The sequence below is a fragment of the Mesoplodon mirus genome (assembly GCF_964341445.2).
Source record: "Mesoplodon mirus genome assembly, chromosome: 2".
In the NCBI taxonomy this organism is placed as follows: Eukaryota; Metazoa; Chordata; class Mammalia; order Artiodactyla; family Ziphiidae; genus Mesoplodon; species Mesoplodon mirus.
In genome coordinates, this window is record NC_138977.1 from 204,231,112 (window position 1) to 204,248,454 (window position 17,343).

At 57.2% G+C, this 17,343-nt stretch overlaps 1 protein-coding gene across 1 annotated transcript; it reads left to right on the forward strand.

The window, feature by feature from the left end:
* Positions 1-255: 255 nt before the first annotated feature.
* TRIM8 (tripartite motif containing 8) lies at positions 256-15,132 on the forward strand. Its single transcript, XM_082610289.1, has 6 exons — positions 256-1,876; positions 11,007-11,102; positions 11,440-11,673; positions 12,916-12,947; positions 13,082-13,197; positions 13,551-15,132. Exons 1-6 carry the CDS (start codon positions 1,307-1,309, stop codon positions 14,156-14,158), a joined length of 1,656 nt encoding a protein of 551 aa, XP_082466415.1. The 5' UTR covers positions 256-1,306; the 3' UTR covers positions 14,159-15,132.
* Positions 15,133-17,343: the final 2,211 nt, after the last annotated feature.

Consider the following 17,343-nt stretch of genomic DNA (forward strand, 5'->3'; position numbering starts at 1 on the left):
AAAACAAAAAACAAAAAAAACAGAGACAGATAGAAAGAACGCCGTAGGACCCTCCAGCGAGCGCGCTCGAACCCCCGGCCGCCACCGCGGCGGCCGCCGGGAGCCCAAGATGGCTGGGCGCTGAGGGAGGCAGTCCGGCTCGACTGGCTTGGCCCGGCCCCGCTGCCGCGGGCTGGCTCCGACCGCAGCCCCGAAGGCCGGAGGAGAGGCCGAGAAGAAAAGAAAGTGGGGGGGGAGGGGGGCCGGGGTGGCGAAGGGGGAGGGCCGGGGGGAGGGGAGGGCCGGGAGCCGAGCCTCCTGTTCATTAGCAGTTGAGAAAAATTCCTTTCTAGTTTGATCAATCCTTGTTTTCCTCGGCAGAGCCGGGGCGCCCGCCCAGCGTGGAGACGGAGAGCGGGGTCTCTCGCGGCGGGGGCGCCCGGCGCCGGGCCTCGGGGGAGCGCAGAAGTAGCGACGAGGGGGTCAGGCCGGAGCACCGACGGGGCTTCTTCTCCCTCCCTTTCTGGTTGGTTTTTTTTTTTTTCCACTTCTCTCCCTCCCCCTTCCGTTTCTATTTGTGAAGGGAGGAGGAAGGCAGAGGCGGGCTGGTGTCTCTGGCCGGGGACTGGAATTTCATCTGAATGACTGCCCCTGCGCTCACGCAGTGCCCCGGAGTCGGCCCGCCTGCGTCCCGCAGCTCGCACCCGCAGACGGCCGGCCAGCCGGGGGGCGCCCGCGCCGCGGCCCGGGGACCGGCTTGCCTCGCCCTCCTGGTCCGGATCTAGCAGTCCTTGGCGCGGCCGCACTCGCTTCTCCGGCCTCTCAGACCCTGGACGAGGCGAGGGAGGCGCGGCGCCGGCGAGCCAGGAGAGAGCCACCATTGCCGCCGCCGTCGCTGGAGGAAGTGTGCGGCTCCCGGGCTCTGTCCGCCTTGGGGCGCGCCCCAATGTCAGCCGCGGGGCCGAGTGCAGGCCGTGGGCCGCCACTGCCCTAGCCGCGCCGATCGGGAGGCGGCCTCTTATATGGAATTTGGACCCCGGCACTCCCCTCCAGGGCTGGTGCCCCGGCCGCGGCCCTGGCGCAGTCCGCGGTCTCCCGCTAGGCGCTCGGGAGGAGGAGGAGGAGACGCAGCCGGCTGCGCGCGCTGCGTGAGGACCGAGGCTCCCTCCTCTGGGGGGCGGGCGCGCGGAAGGCGCTGGTGACTGAGCGACTCTCGGGGCCGCCGGGGCCCGGAGCTCAGGGCTTGGTGGGCCTGTAGTGGCACCGGACGGACCCCCAGAGTTGGGGAGTTGGGAAGACCTGCCCGGGCCCCCTGCCCGCAGCCGCTATGGCGGAGAATTGGAAGAACTGCTTCGAGGAGGAGCTCATCTGCCCCATCTGCCTGCATGTCTTCGTGGAGCCGGTGCAATTGCCGTGCAAACACAACTTCTGTCGGGGCTGCATTGGCGAGGCGTGGGCCAAGGACAGCGGCCTGGTGCGCTGCCCAGAGTGCAACCAGGCCTACAACCAGAAGCCGGGCCTGGAGAAGAACCTGAAGCTCACCAACATCGTGGAGAAGTTCAACGCCCTGCACGTGGAGAAGCCACCGGCGGCGCTGCACTGCGTGTTCTGCCGCCGTGGCCCCCCGCTGCCGGCGCAGAAGGTCTGCCTGCGCTGCGAGGCGCCCTGCTGCCAGTCCCACGTGCAGACGCACCTGCAGCAGCCCTCCACCGCCCGCGGGCACCTCCTGGTGGAGGCGGACGACGTGCGGGCCTGGAGCTGCCCGCAACACAACGCCTACCGCCTTTACCACTGCGAGGCCGAGCAGGTGGCCGTGTGCCAGTACTGCTGCTACTACAGCGGTGCGCATCAGGGACACTCGGTGTGCGACGTGGAGATCCGGAGGAATGAGATCCGGGCAAGTACCCTACACACAAACACACGCGCAACACACACGCACAACACACACACACACACACACTCCCTACCGCCTGGGGATCACCCATCCGGACAGGCTGACTCTTGTGACATCAGGCCAGAGGTTCCCTTCCAAACTCCTACTCTGTAAGTTTGGAGGCAAGGTCCTGGGAAGTAGGGTCCCCGATCGGTACTTGATAAATTCCTGCACCTGTGCTCACGGGGGGCATCTTGTGAGGCATTTATAGAATTGAGGTGTGGGGCTGTCAGGGGTAGAGTTTGGCTGTGGCTTTTCTGTTTTGCGCGCAGCTCCCTCCCCCGGCGTTGTTTCCGTAGGCCCTACGGGAAGTCACTAAAGGGAGTGACCCAGGTCCTGCTTCTCCAGCTGCTGTTTATGTAATGAGTGTCCTGGTGCCGCTGCTGTGGCTGACATGATCCATGATGCTGGCATACCAATGAGGAAGTAAACAAAAGCAGCCATGTTAGTTTCAAGCCCTAGTGGAAACACATGGGGGGGGCTGGGGGCTGGAGGGGGAGCTTCCGGAGGGAGAGCAGAACTCCTGGTATCTATCTGGCCAAGGCCTGGACAGCCAACAGCATCACTGGACAGCATCTCAGCTATTCGGATTATTCCCCATAGCCCGTTCTCCATGTGTGAGAATCTCTGCCCACTGTGTGCCTGTGCGTATTGCACGCGTCTGCATGAACACACCTTAAAGTATGTCTTCATCACCCTGAGCGCTTTTCTCCCAGCCCAGCCCTCTATCACAGCCCTCCCACATTTGGGGAGGGGAAGTGGAAGATGGAAAAAGAATCCTGTGGGTTTAAGGTTGAGCCGCCTTGCAATCTGGTTTCAGGCAGCTGGCTCCCCTGGGCTGCCGGCTGGGTGATTACGGAACCGCATCCCCTCCCATTGTATACACCCTGTAGCAGCGGCCAATGTCAAAACCGCCTTCCCCCTCAGGCCTCTGGGGCTGGCCTGGCTTTGGAGCTGGACTGAAGCAATACTTCCGTCCCCTTCAGTGGAGGGGGGCTCCTCCTGGGTTCCTCCCAGGTCCCCTGGCTTTCAGGGTTGAGTCATACCAGAAAGAAGGGGTTGGCCTGAGACTGTCTGAGCCATCTCAAGCCCCAGCTTGGGGCCTGGGTGTGATATCATGGGGGTGAGGTTGGGCTTTGGTAGGACTGGGAGTGTTTATGGGTGGGGGCCCCTGGAGGCTAGTCGAGGCCAGTGGGGAGCTTGGTTATGAGGAAGCTCTGAGCAGGGGACGGTTGTAGATGGGGGCTGTTTCCTGTAGGGGGGACCAGTCAGAATGAGTCACTGTTCAGCAATTAAAAAACATACACATACCACTAACAAAAGGCAGGAGGGTTGCTACAGGCTGAGAGCAGGGATAACAAATAAAATTTGCTGTATAATTAGTTTCTAATCGGATGGGCTAGCTCTGGGGTTTTGTGCCAGGACAGAGCCTCTGGTTTCTTAAAGGAAGTGTGGGTGGGGGATGGAGGGAAGAGCCTTCCCCCACCACCAGGGTTGGAAAAGGCAGAGGCCTAGGGGAACAAATGAGCCCCTAGTGTACTCCGCCCCCCACCCAGGGCAGGCAGAGCCCAGACTTTCCCTAGTATTGGGAAGATGCTGCTATTAATAAAGATGCAAGGGCTGGGGAGGAGGCTGGGAAAAGTGCAGAGGCAGGAGAAAGGAAGGCTGTCCAGTTCTCTGTCCTGGGATTGACAGTGGAAAATGAAAGGAAGGGAAAGGTGGAGATGGGGCTGAAAGGCACAGAAGAGGGGACAGTGACCAGGGTGATGAGTGAATGTGTGCCTGCACCCACGGCTTTGCCCTTAGTTGTATTGGAGTGCTCAGGTGTCTTTCATTTAGGTGGGGGAGAAAGCACAATTTTACCTGATTTGGTAGTAAGAGAGTGTCTGTAGATGTGAGTCTGTGTTTGTGAGTGTCTTTGAGACTGTCTGCTTTGCCCTCAAATGCACCTGTCTCCTGTCTGTATAGTTGGGGGATGGGGGGTGGCACACATATGCAGAGTATACCCTGGGGTTCCTACCGGCAGGTCCCTGATCCCCCAGCTCATGGAAGGAACTGAATGGAAGCAGGCCCTGAACTTTGTCAGCAGCTCCATGTGTGTGCGTCTGCGTGCGTGCGTGCGTGTGTGTGTGTGTGTGTGTGTGTGTTCTTGTGTTCGTTCCTGTTCCTGGTGTGGGCAGGCTCAGAAGTAGTGGGTTGCATCACAGCCAGATGTGCAGTTCTGTGCGCTCAGCATCTGTGCCCCACAGCCTGAGTCTCGTCCCTCTCCAGGCTCCCCTACCCCAGGCCCTCCAGACTCTCTCTGGTGTCCCAGGGCACTGGAGTTGGAAACCCTTCAATGGCCCAGTGCCACTCACTGTGAGTTGGACTTATTGAACGAGTAGGAAGAGGGGCCCCACCCTCAGGGGAGGGGGTGAGCCACAAAGAACCTGAATGGAAGAACCCATTGCGCTCCATCCTCTCTAGGCTAGCCATGGGGAGGGGTGTTTTCCTGGGCCTCTTTTCCCTTGTGGGAGGGAGTCTGTCTTAAAGGGCCTCTGCTGGTACCATGGATGAAGGCAACAGAATTATCCCAGATGCAGGAGCAGAAGCATGGAAACCTGGCACACACCTTAAGATACAGCTCTGCTTCTTGTGCTTCCTCTTCCGTTGTCCCGGGGAGGGGCAGGGGCTGCTGAAATGCCCTACTGGCTAGGAATAGGAAACGCTGATCAATTTCCCCCTGGTGGTCCTCCACACGCGTACTCAAAGCACCCACCTGTGCAGCGGCCTAGAGCTGGGGCCCAGCAGGAATGCAAGTAGGGCTTCCGCCCAGCAGGGGACTAGCAGGGGGTCTCAGAGTCAGGCCTTCGAAGTCCTCGCCCCACTCTGCCCTTGGGAAGCCAATGTGTAAGCCACGTTGCCATGAGGCCTGGATGCCCATTGGGTAGACCGCAGAGACCACTCTAAGACATGCCTAGACCCCAAATGTGTTCTCCCTTGGGGCTATGGGAGGCTAAGGGCCCAAGATTGGGATATCCAGGTGGACTCAGGTGTGGCGGCCCTAGGTAGTCAAACCCTCTTCCAGCCCCTGGGTTTAGGGGTTCATGTGAGGAACTCGGGACTGGTATGAGCTGGGAGCACCTCTGTCTCATGACCTCCTTCAACATAGAAAGAAGATCCAAGATAAGGCCTAGTTATATCTGTGAAGGGCTATGCAGGGTATGTGTGTGTGTTCAGGTCATAGCTGTGCCTCTGTGTCATTCCTAGTACCCCAGACTGAGGTTGGAAATGTTCCCAGGACCCTGTTCCTTGCATTCTCGAAGGTTTAGAGTTGAGAAGAGATGTTCTCTGGGGACAGGATCCCACTTCGTTGGCCAGTTTGGGGTTTGCAGCTGCTGGGGGTGAAGTCATCCTGCTCACATTGTCCATGGCCGGAGGGGCTGCCCTGGGACCCTGGAGGGGATCCTAGGTCTCTACCCCATGTGTCTGTCTCCGAGTGGGCTCTGGGAGTGAGAGCTGCCCTGGCCCAGCTATAGCCAGGCTGTGGCTGCAGCTTGACTCAGGCAGTACGGACCCCACCGCTCTCCGCTGCCCCCGACCATAATCCTGAGGTCTGAGGTGGGGTGGGAGGTGGGAGGGTCAAGTGGCTGCTCCTTCCTTGACCATCTTGAAGGATTGGGAAGAGGGGGCCTGGCTTGGCCTTCCTCCCTGGCCCCGGACAGAGGAGCCTGAGGCGGAGGCCCAGCCCCCCACCTCCACCCCAGGATCCTGCTGACACAGCCAGACCAGACGCCTGTCATGCACGCCCTGCTGATGACTCTGCCTGCTGCAGCTCTGGGTGCCTCTGCATCCAGGTCTGTCTGCAGGTGTGTGTGTGCGCATGTGTAACCAGTGCGTCTGGTTGTGCATCTCACATGGGACTACTTTTTTGTATCTCAACGTGTGTATCTCTGTGAAGGTGCAGTGTGAGTGACTGACTTAATTACAGAGTTGTCTTGTGTGTGGCTTTGGGGTCGGGAAGACGTGCACGTGTGTGTGTGTGTGTGTGGGCTAGAGGAGGGTGCCCTGCTTGCCGTTCACCTGCGAGTTGAAGTTGAGGGTGCACACATACCTGTCGTTGACAGCGCTAGTGTGTGACTGCCTGCCTGATGGTGGTTGGTTGGTGGGTGTGAGTCTTTTGTGACTTTCTCACCTGGTGGAGGTGTTGGGGAGGGGAGGGGACTCACCTTCGCTGAGCTTGTTGCCTGTGGTGGGCTTTGGAGGTGGAAGCCCGGATGGATCCTGCGATGCTGTGTTGTGGGCATTCGGGGTGGTCATAGGAAGAAGGGGAGCCCGGCTTGGGCCCCAGCCCTGGACCGAGCAGGCAGCCTTGGCTGGCCTTATCCCTGGCTCTGGGAAAGCCTTCCTTCCCGGCTGGCCTGGCATTCAAACACAGACAAAGGGGGGCTTTCTCTCTCGCCTCTTTGTTCTGCTGCCCCAGAGCAGTGCTCTCTGCATGGCAAAAGCTAATTCCACTCTGCAGCTGGGAAACCCTCTCTGGGGTCTGCCGGGGCTTGCCTCCGAGGTGCTGCCTTTCTCCTTGCCCCTGGTTCCTTCTCTGTAGCCTCTTCTCTCTGGGTCTGTGATTGCCCGCAGCCTGGGGGTCCACATGGTAGCCCCAGGTAGGGGCTGAGGCATGGGGACAACTAAGGCTGAGACCAGGAGGGAGTGCTGTGGCCCAGGGAGAGGGGAGGCTGACGTACTCCTGGGACAAGGGCTTATGTGGGAGAGTGGGGGGCGGCTTTGGCAGCTGGGGAGGAGGTTAGGAGGGGGTAGCTCTGAGCTGGGGCTTCATCCAGAGCTGGAGCTGGCATGAGAGTCATCTGGGCAGGGATCCCAGCAGGCAGAGGTACTCCAGCAGCCCAGCGCCCTCTTCCCGCCTCCACTCCATCACAGGGGCTGCTGGCCCCAGCTCTGGTCCCATCTACAAACCTGAGGTCTGCCTCTGGCCCAGATCCTGGGGCCCTGCTCCCTCCTGACTTTGCTTCTCTTCAAGGTTGACTTGAGGGTTTTATTATTATCATTTATTAACTTTTATACAGCCTAGTGTCCCAATGGCCTTACCCGTCTGCCCAGTCCGGTCTGGCATCAAAAATGCCAGCTGGGCCTGGCCAGTCAGTCTCCAGAGGGCTGTGAGTGAGGCTTTCCCAGGGCGGGAATGTAAGGGGCTCATGATTGCCCCCTCTCCAGGCTGGGAGGGGCTTTGGAGGGAGCAGCTCAAGGCAGAGTCTAGAACATTAGGCGACAGATATGAGGGTCTTGGAGGGGTGGGAATGGTGTGCCCCCAAGTCTTCCTGATGCTTTTGTCCTCACAGACCCAGGAGCAGACCGTGGAAGGCCTTAGGTCCTTGGGGAAGGACGGGGACAGGAGTAAGCAGGTCCCACCTGGGCCAGCAGGTGTAGCGTGGGGCTGGGCCTGCCCCTGCCCCTGCTAGAGGCCTGGTCCCTCAGGTCCCTGCTCCTAGTCTAGACCATTCTAGTCTCCACTCTGTACCTGCACACTTGAGGTGTGCCACAATCCAGATGACCCACTGTGGGCTGGGAGCAGTTTGTAAGGTGCCCTCCCCCACATTGAGAGGGCTTGCCCTGAATCAAGCTGGGAAATCTCTCAGCTGTGGGTTTTTCCCAGGTGGACAGTGGAGCCTCAGCTCTCAGTAGTTCTGGGAGGTTGGGATGGAAAGGAGGCTGCTGGTAGTGGGGAGGGGTCCTTGCTTCCTCTGTTCCCCATCTCCCAGCTTCTCAGCAACCTGATTCATTCACTGGTGGAATCGAGGTGAGGGGTAATAAAGGGGCAGCAAGTGGATATTTCCCTTCTTCCCCACCACCCCGATTTTCCAGTGCCTGAGGTAGCAGTGTCCCCCCGCCCCCTGCTTCCCCCCCCAACCCCCGGTGTTGGCTGCGGCAGGATTAAGAGCACCTAGCCCCGAGGGAGCGCCATTCCTGCAAGGGCGAGCTGGCCATGGTGGGCCCCCCTCCCAGCCCTCCCTGGCGGGCATTCCCTGGCCAGTTTCCTTCCTATTCCTGGTCCTTCCCTTCCCCCTGTAGTGGAGACAGAAGCCCGATGGCCTCTGAGCTGGGGGAGGGCCAATGAAACCCAGCCACCTGCTAGGCAGTGTGGCCACTGCCTTTGCTAGACCTGGACTGGGCTCCACCCCAGAGGGCTCTGGGCAGGCAGGAACCAGGACCTGGACCCAGAAGCCAAGGGAAGACACCTCAGGGTCCCGGGGTGGCCATGCTGCCAGGAAAGGATCTGAGAAAAGCCTAGATGGTGGAAGGGGCTGAGCCCCACTCCCCAGGACAGGACAGGAAGTGCCTCCCTTGGCTGTGCCCTGAGGGGTCAGCCATGAACTCCCTGACCGGGTTGCAGGGGAATGGGACAGCGGCCTCCCACGGGTCTGGAGGGTGGGAGTGAACAGCCCCATTCCAGGCCTCTGAGGGAAGTGGGGCTGAGATCCTATCTGGGGCTGCCTCTCTCCTGCCCCTCGTCTGGGACTTAGCTCCAGGTGCACCTCTACTCTGATACCAGTGGGTTTGGTCATGAAAGTAGTCGGGCCGGGAGACCGTGGTGCACAGATGTGTGTGTGTGGCTGGGGCCTGGGCTCTCGGATATCCTGGGCACTGGGAAGGCAGGAGTGGCCTGGAGCCTGAGATGCATCCAGATTGGAGGGACTGCTTCCCGAGTGTGGGGACGAGGCAGCCAGCAGGCAAAAAATTGAGGGCCAGTTGTAACAGGGGAGGTAAAAAGGTCTCATATCCTTTGGTGGTACCCTGGCCACTTTGCCTTCAGGCAGGCCTCCCTTAGTCGTCGGGGGCCTTCAGGAGGGCCAGCCTTCACTGTGCAGGGCTGTGTGTGTGTGACAGTGTGCCCGAGGGGGTCTCACCCAGGTGATGGCATGTGCTTGTGTGTGTGCGTGCAGTTGTATGCGTGTAGATGGGCCATACTGTGGGGTGCCGCCTGCCCTTTTCACATGACTGGGGGCAGTTTCACAGGAAGGGAGGGTGTGTGACTACCTCTGCTCCTGCGCCCAGCCAGCTGTGTTTCTCTACAGGCTCTGACTCTCAGGCTGGCAGCAGATCCATGTGCATGTTGGGCTGGGGGGGCGGGGCAGGGCAACATCTCCTAGGGCTGTCTCTTAAGGTACTGTCCTGGGTCACTGAAAGGTCAAATTGTTGGGGGGGTTGCCCCAGGCTTTCCCAGCTCAGAATCTGAGAGCCTCACCCCCTACCTCCTCCTGTCCCCAGGGCCCTGGTTCTAGGGTAGCCACCAACACAAAACAGGGTCACTGAACTCTCTTGGCTGGCCTTGGTTTCCCCATGTGTAAAGGGGTTTGGGGGAATAAGGAAGGGATTGGTGGCAGCTTGTCTTTTGGAAGCCAGCTGAGTGTGGACAGGAGTGGGGGTCATGGGTCAAACCTGAGGGTCACTTTGAGGTCCACACAGAGGAAGAAAACCACTTCTTGTTGAGTGGACACTTACTGTGAGCTAGGTTCTGTGCAATCTGCTTTGCAAACCTTGTTTTGTGTGCAAAACCCATGGGTTTATTCAGGAAACACATTATGCATCTGTAGGGTGCTGGGGCCTTTGTGGGTCCCGGCTAGGAAGGGAAGTGGAAAAATACAGCAGCAAAGCCTTGTTTTCAAGAGGCCTTGAGTTTTGTTTGGAGATTAGACTGCAGTTGGTCAGACTATAGAATATTGTTGTCCTATAGCTCTTTCTGTGAGGTGGTCATGTTTTGTGTCTGTGGTGTCCAGTACATTAGCCACTAGCTACATGTAGCTATTGAGCACTTGAAATGAGGCTGGTACAACAGAAGAACTGATGTTCAATTTAATTTATTTTTAACTAACTTAAAATGAAATAGCCACATGTGACTAGTGGCTACTGTATTGGACAGCACAGCTACAGAGGGAGAGCAGAATGTGACAGCCCCTCGTATGGCCAGGACAGGGAGGGTCCTGCACAGACTCCGAGCAGGGGCCATGGAAAGTTTCCTAGAGGAGCAGGGCCTTAAGCTGGGCTTTGAAGGATAGACAAGGGATGGGGAGAAGGCACTGTGGGCTGCAGAAAAACATCAGCTGGGTGCAGGGAGTTCAGATTTGCAGTGTCAGGGACAGGATGCCAGCCCACCTGGCTGGGAGAATCAGGTTGTAAGTAAGAGAGCCTACAGAGTTTGGAAGGAGGGGTCATCGAGGGCTCTTGGGCAGGAGAGAGACCCTGTTTGAAGAGGTGTGTCTGGCAAGGGAGGATGGCAGGGCGGCTGGAACAGCTGGGATAGGCAGGTCTGGGAAGAGAGGGGTTGTAGAGACAGAAGATTAAGGGCTGAGAAGAGCAGCATGGTCCAGAACCTTCCAGCAGACTGACCTTGGGTCTTAGGAGAGCCAGAGTTTCCTTTCCACCCAGGTCCAACTGAGGGGCTGAGGGAGTTAGCAAGGACTTCAGAGGCTTAGCTCTCAGCATCAAGAGCAAGCAAGGGGGCAGCTGGCTGGCTTGATGCCCCCCAAGTGTAAGGCAAACGTCAGGTGAGATCTCTGGACCGGGCCAGAGGGCCTGTGAGACCCGGGAAGGTTGTGTGACCCTCGGCATCATTTCTAAGATGGTGCTCCCCAGAGAGAGGCAGCATGACTTGGATAAGAACAGACCCTACTACCTGGTCATTTAGGTTTGTATTCCAGCTCTGACACTAGCTGTGTGACTTTGGATGAATTACTTAACCTTTCTGGTTTCCTCTTCTCTGAAATGAGGATAATAATAGTATGTATCTCATAGCATTACTGGAATGATTAGATAAGTCTATACAGGAAAAGTGCTTACAACAGAGGCAGGCCTGACCCTGCCCTCAGAAAGTTTATGGTTTAGATATGTGTGGGAAGCATTCCAGGCTTTCTCGTCCTGGGAACAGGCTGGCCAGACAGTTATCACCAGGCCCCTGGGGTTGCATGGGAGCCAGAAGGGGTTGGGGGGCAGAAATTTTACGTCATCTGGGAAAAAGGATCCATAGGATGAGTCTGTTCTGTAGAGGTAGGGATGGTGTTCACCCATTCCTCTGATGCCCCGACCCCAACTGTCTCTGTAGAAGATGCTGATGAAGCAGCAGGACCGGCTGGAGGAGCGAGAGCAGGACATTGAGGACCAACTGTACAAACTCGAGTCAGACAAGCGCCTGGTGGAGGTAGCTAAGCCCAAGCCCATGGTATGAGGTGGGGGGCGGCTTGGGTACTGGGCCTTGGGCTAGGATCTGTTGCGTGGTCAGCTCTATGCAGGAATCCCTTGGTCAGTCATTCAATGAACCGTCAGTGGATGAGCCCCCCACTGGTGCCAGGGTACCTGTCCAGAGCCCTGTGCTACCAGTGGGGGATTGGCAGGTCAGACTTTGCCTTTGGGAGCCCTGGGCAGCCTGGGGCTTTGGGGTCCCAGACTCCCCCATCCAGGATGTGAGACAGGCAGGAGCAGCAGCCAGAAGTCCCCAGTACTTACCTGCCCACCCACTCTTGCCCCGGTGCCCGCAGGAGAAGGTGAGCCAACTGAAGGAGGAAGTGCGGCTGCAATACGAGAAGCTGCACCAGCTGCTGGATGAGGACCTGCGGCAGACGGTGGAGGTCCTGGACAAGGCCCAGGCCAAGTTCTGCAGCGAGAACGCAGCGCAGGCGCTGCATCTCGGGGAGCGCATGCAGGAGGCCAAGAAGCTGCTGGGCTCCCTGCAGCTGCTCTTCGACAAGACGGAGGACGTCAGCTTCATGAAGGTGGGCTGGGCCTGGGACCGGTTGGTGGGACCCAAGGGGCATTTTTAAGATTTTTTTTTTCCTGCATTGGATCTTCGTTGCTGCGCGCGGGCTTTCTCTAATTGCGGCGAGTGGGGGCTACGCTTCGTTGAGGTGCGCGGGCTTCTCATTGCGGCGGCTTCTCTTGTTGTGGAGCATGAGCTCTAGGTACGCGGGCTTCAGTAGTTGTAGCTCACGGGCTCTAGAGCGCAGGCTCAGTAGTTGTGGCGCACGGGCTTAGTTGCTCTGCGGCATGTGGGATCATCCCAGACCAGGGCTCGAACCCATGTCCCCTGCATTGGCAGGCAGATTCTTAACCACTGCATCATCAGGGAAGCCCCAAGGGGCATTTCTAAATTGGAGTCTGTGATGCTTTGCTCCCCAACTGGTTCCCTCCACCAGTATGCTCACAGGGCTTTGGAGCCAGCCTTCATGGATTCAAAACCCTCCCACCCTGTTCCTTCTAGCTTTGTGACCTTGGGCAAGTCATATATGTTCCCTAGGCCTCAGCTCCCTCACTTATAAAATGGGGTTGATAATACAGATCTATTCTCTGTTATCCGCAATGCCAAATTTTTAAAAATCTCTGAAAACTGAAAGAAAAAAGTTCTAGCAGCTCATTTAACAGCAAAAATTGACCTGAACTGATGCTGGCAATTTATGGCCTTTATTGATCTTACTTGATACAAATATTGAAACATATTGCTGGGCCTTCCCTGGCAGTCCAGTGGTTAAGACTCTGTTCTTCCAGTGCAAGGGAGGGATTCGATCCCTGGTCAGGGAACTAAGGTGCCACATGCCACGAGGCGTGGCTAAAAAAATATATATATATATCGCTGCAGAAACATTGATGTGTTAGATTACAGTGTCCTACACTGTAATCACATATTATGATACGGGCATCATATTTCCCTTCTAAAGTCCAAAAAATTCCAAATTCCAAAACACATCTTGCCCCAAAGATTTTGGGTAAAAGATTGAGTGCTTGCAGAACCTTCCTCCTAGGGTAGTTGTTTAGATAAGATGATAGATGTATAGAAAGCACTTACAGTGTTGTCTGTCACATAGCAAGTGCTCAATCTTCTGAAAATGGAGGCACCCCACCTCCTGCCCCTGCCACACTCTGGCCAGAATCAGAAGGTCAGCCCTGCCTGGGGAGAGAGAGGATGGGGCAGCTCTCTCATGCTGCCTTTCCCACTGACTAACCCTTTTCTCTCCCTCTAGAACACCAAGTCTGTGAAAATCCTAATGGACAGGTGAGCAGATGGCAACCAGCCCTCAGGGGAACACATGTGGGGGAGGGCAGGAAGGGCCAGGCCCACTGGGGGGAGGTAGGGCGGGCTTACCGGTGATACCTCCTCACAGCAGATGCCCCGTCCACTGCCCCCAGGACCCAGACCTGCACAGGCAGCAGCCTTTCTCCCCCTAAGATCGGCCACTTGAACTCCAAGCTCTTCCTGAACGAGGTGGCCAAGAAGGAGAAGCAGCTACGGAAGATGCTAGAAGGTGAGGGTGGGATCCTCAATCAAAGGGAGAGAACCCTTTGGGCAGGGGTAAATGCCAGAACCTTCCTTCTGACAGGCAGCCTGGCCTAGTCAGATAGACCTTTCCTCATATCCCTGCTTTGCTACTTCTAGCTGTGGGACCTTGGGCAAGCCGTAGCACCTCCCTGAGCCTCAGCATCTTCAGCTGTAAGATGGGAATGATAGTAGTATCTGCTTTCTAACGGAGTAGCAAGCATCAAGATGGTGCATGGTGTATTGTGCTTGGTCCTACAGATGGAAAATGTCCCCGGGGGAGAGGAGGCCTGGGTTGCCTGGGACAGGGGCTTTAGCGACTTTTGCCCAAACTCTCCACAGGCCCCTTCAGCACACCGGTGCCCTTCCTGCAGAGCGTCCCCCTGTACCCTTGTGGTGTGAGCAGCTCTGGGGCGGAAAAGCGCAAGCACTCGACGGCCTTCCCTGAGGCCAGTTTCCTAGAGACGTCGTCGGGCCCTGTGGGCAGCCAGTATGGGGCAGCGAGCACAGCCAGCGGCGAGGGCCAGTCAGGGCAGCCCCTGGGCCCCTGCAGCTCCACGCAGCACTTGGTGGCCCTGCCGGGCGGCGCCCAACCAGTGCACTCAAGTCCTGTGTTCCCCCCTTCGCAGTATCCCAATGGCTCCGCCGCCCAGCAGCCCATGCTCCCCCAGTATGGGGGCCGCAAGATTCTCGTCTGTTCTGTGGACAACTGTTACTGTTCTTCCGTGGCCAACCATGGCGGCCACCAGCCCTACCCCCGCTCCGGCCACTTCCCCTGGACAGTGCCCTCACAGGAGTACTCACACGCGCTCCCGCCCACACCTTCCGTCCCCCAGTCCCTTCCCAGCCTGGCGGTCAGAGACTGGCTCGATGCCTCCCAGCAGCCTGGCCACCAGGATTTCTACAGGGTGTATGGGCAGCCGTCCACCAAACACTACGTAACGAGCTAACGCTACGCGGGCGGTGGGGCGCTGGGGAATCTCCCCACCTCAGCCCCCAGTGGCTCGGGAATGACGCATCCAGAGACCTGCCCTTCTACCTTCCTGTCCTCCCTCCCTTCCTCCTTCATTTCCCCAAGTCTTTTCCTTTTGGATTTTGTTTTGTTTGGGGCCTGTTTTGATCTTTTTTTTTATCACGAATCTCCTGGACTCAGAGGTGACAGTGGGAGCTGGCCTGGGCCGGGGCCACAGGTGGCTCTGGAGTTGGGAAAGCGTCTACCTCAAGGCGCTGAGCTCTCTCTCTCTCTGTCTCTCCTTTTTTCTTCCACTCCTTCCCCTACCCAGCTCCGTGGCTAGAAGGAGCCTCAGCTTCCCCTAAAGCCTTGGGGGTAGGGGCAGTTTCCAACTCTCCTCAGCCAGCCCTGGGAGGAGGGACCAGTGTCCACTGGCCTGCTTCTCCTCTTGTTTTTCTTTTGGGCAGTTTGATCACTGACTAAATAGGGAACGACCTGTAGATTGTGGGGCTTTTTTTTTTTTTTTTTTTTTAAACCAAGAATGATTTCTCCTGCTTCCTTCTCACCATCCTCCCAGACGGAGTTCAAAGGCCACTTCTCAAGCAGCTTTTGGCACCTTCAGCCTCAGAATGGAATCTTAAAGACAGGAACCCCCATGTCCAGGAAAGGGGAAAGGAAACTTGCCAATGATAGTGACCACAGCAAAAGCAAATAATAATAATATTAATAATAATAAAGAGAAATAAAAGAAATAATAAAATAAAAAACCATAGCACAGCCCTTGTTGAGGTCAGCGGGAGAGGAGGGGCTGCCTGGAGTTGGGTCCTTGCCTGGATTTTGACACAGCGACTTCCTGTAGTGAGCACTTTGTATGAATCGTGGACTTCCTGTTCTCAAGGCGCAGGTATTTATTCTGTAATCTGTCTAGAGCACACACCGAAATCCAACCTTCTAATAAACATAATGGCGCAGTCCCACTCCCTGCCTCGCCTCGTACCCCTAACTCCCCCAGGCCTGGGGTCTTCAGGCGTTGGTGTGGGGAGGGGCCCCTCTAGGGATGGAAGCCCCTGCCCTCCTTGCCTTGATTCTCTCCGGGGTTTAGCCTGTTCCAGGCCTGTGAATGTCAGTTCATCAGGCACTAACTACGTCTGTCTCAGCCTTGGGTTCATTTGGCAAATATTTGCTGAGGGCCTCCTAGGCCCAGCCCCCGGCCACATGGGCCCCGGCATCTCTTTGAGTTTCTGCCAACATGCTCTTAGCAAGGACAGACAAAGGAAGAAATACCTTTCTATGAGTCTTGCAGAGTTTACCTCCTTCAGTCCACAAATATTTATTAAGCACATGCTAAGCGTCAGGCACTGTGTAGGGCCAAGGGCACAGAAGTGGAGCAGACCCTATCTTCTTGGAATTTAGTCTAACTGAGCCTTGGCCCCCACTGGGGGAGGGGAGCGGGGAGGGTCACTCAGCTCCATGCTTCCTTTGGTAACTTGGGCTCTAGCCCCTGCCCCTGAGCATGGATGGAGGGCAGGCAGGAAAATCTTGTGCTCTGGGAGGCACAGTGCTAGGGTAACAAGGTGAAAAAGACATCCTACCCTCATCCCCTTTGGCAGAGCTTCCCAAAGAGTAGCATGCTTGTGAGCTTGTTAAAAGGGCTGAGTCCTGGGGCCCTACTTGGACTTAGTGGGAATCACTGAGGGCCCAGGAACCTGTTTGTTTGGTTTTTTGCCACGCCGCACGGCATGCAGGATCTTAGTTCCCCAACCAGGGATCGAACCCATGTTCCCTGCAGTCCTGCAGTGGAAGCACGGAGTCCTAACCACGGGACCACCAGGGAATTTCCACTAATCTGCATTTTTAACCCCCTGGTAATTCTGAAACATCCTGGGGTTTCAGAAGTGCTGCCATGAGGGACTGGCCAGGGACCTGCTTGTCTCAGGGACCCATGGGCTGGAAGGAGGGGCTAGGGCACACCAAGCCCTCCTCTGTTGGAGCAGGAGCGGTGTGAGGGGGTTGCTGGATCTCTGGTTTGTTGCCTAACACTTTGCATGGATCTGCTTATGTGTAAAGTAGGAGGGTCAACCTTTCCTGGGTGCCTAATTCTCTTTCCCCTTGTCTGGGTAGAATCTGAGCCAGAATGCCTCCCACCCCAGAAAGCCTAGAGCAAGACAGGGAACTATGGGTAAGTCCTGCATCAGGGGTCCAACCCTCACTGACTCTTAGTCACCCCTCAGAAAAATAAGCACTCAAATTGGAGGACATGGTCAGTCCATGTCCACCGGCCAGTCGGGCTGGCCAGACAAAAGTGTTGGTCTAGTGCCTCCATCTTCCCATCCTGTGGGAGTAGAAAATGACTCAGTGTGGGGGTGGGTGGACCCTTGATTCACTTCTCCCCCTTCCCCACTTTGGCAAGGAGCCAGAGCCAGGAGCATGATGACAACAGCTGGCCTGCCCCTTTCTCTTCCCCTGCACCTGTTTGGGGCTATTGAGGGGAGGCAGATGGCTGGAGCACAGTGCCCTTCCAACCCAGGGTGGAAGGATGCCTGCGGCCAGGTGCTGGTGGACAGATAGACATTTAACTCCACTCACATCTGCTCCTGACTCACTGTCGCTTTCTCTGGTTGTCAGGACCCCTGGGACATCTTCTGTGCCAGGAGTTGGGAGCCAAGACAGAAAGCTGCCCAATTTCTTTCCCACTTGGCCTGGTTTTGTTTTAGCTGATGGAAGAGGTTCTTTCTCCAGGTACATCAGTGAAACTGGGATATGGAGGGGAGACTGGTGGTAGCGGGATGAGCTTGAATCCCACCAGGTTCCAGCTCTGAAAGCCCATCCCAGCAAATAGACACCCAGGCACATAGGCTGTAGGCCAAGCAGCTAACTGTGTAGTATGGCCTGGAGTGCCTGGGCAGCCAGGGAAGCCGGGAGACGCTCACCCCATCCAGCTGTCCCCAGCTACCCAGCTGTCCCTGGCTTTGTAGGAGCAGCTGTCACCCACCTCCCAAAAGGGTCAGGGGCAGAGGAGGCCAGGAAAGCTGGAGGTGCCCCCAGGAACAGGGCCAGCTGGAGAAGGCGTGGGCGCCTTCCTCACCCTGCACACTCAAGACACCTCACAGCCACAGGCGCGCCCTGTCCCTCCCTCGGCTAACCGCTCAGACTCCGAGATACCGCTCTCGCAGCCCCCGCCCG

Coding starts and splice junctions, on each gene's coding strand:
- TRIM8 (XM_082610289.1), top strand. CDS start 1,307: ATGGCGGAGAATTGGAAGAACTGCTTCGAGGAGGAGCTCATCTGCCCC. Junction 11,103..11,439: donor CAGACAAGCGCCTGGTGGAG/GTAGCTAAGCCC, acceptor CGGTGCCCGCAG/GAGAAGGTGAGCCAACTGAA. Junction 13,198..13,550: donor GCTACGGAAGATGCTAGAAG/GTGAGGGTGGGA, acceptor AACTCTCCACAG/GCCCCTTCAGCACACCGGTG.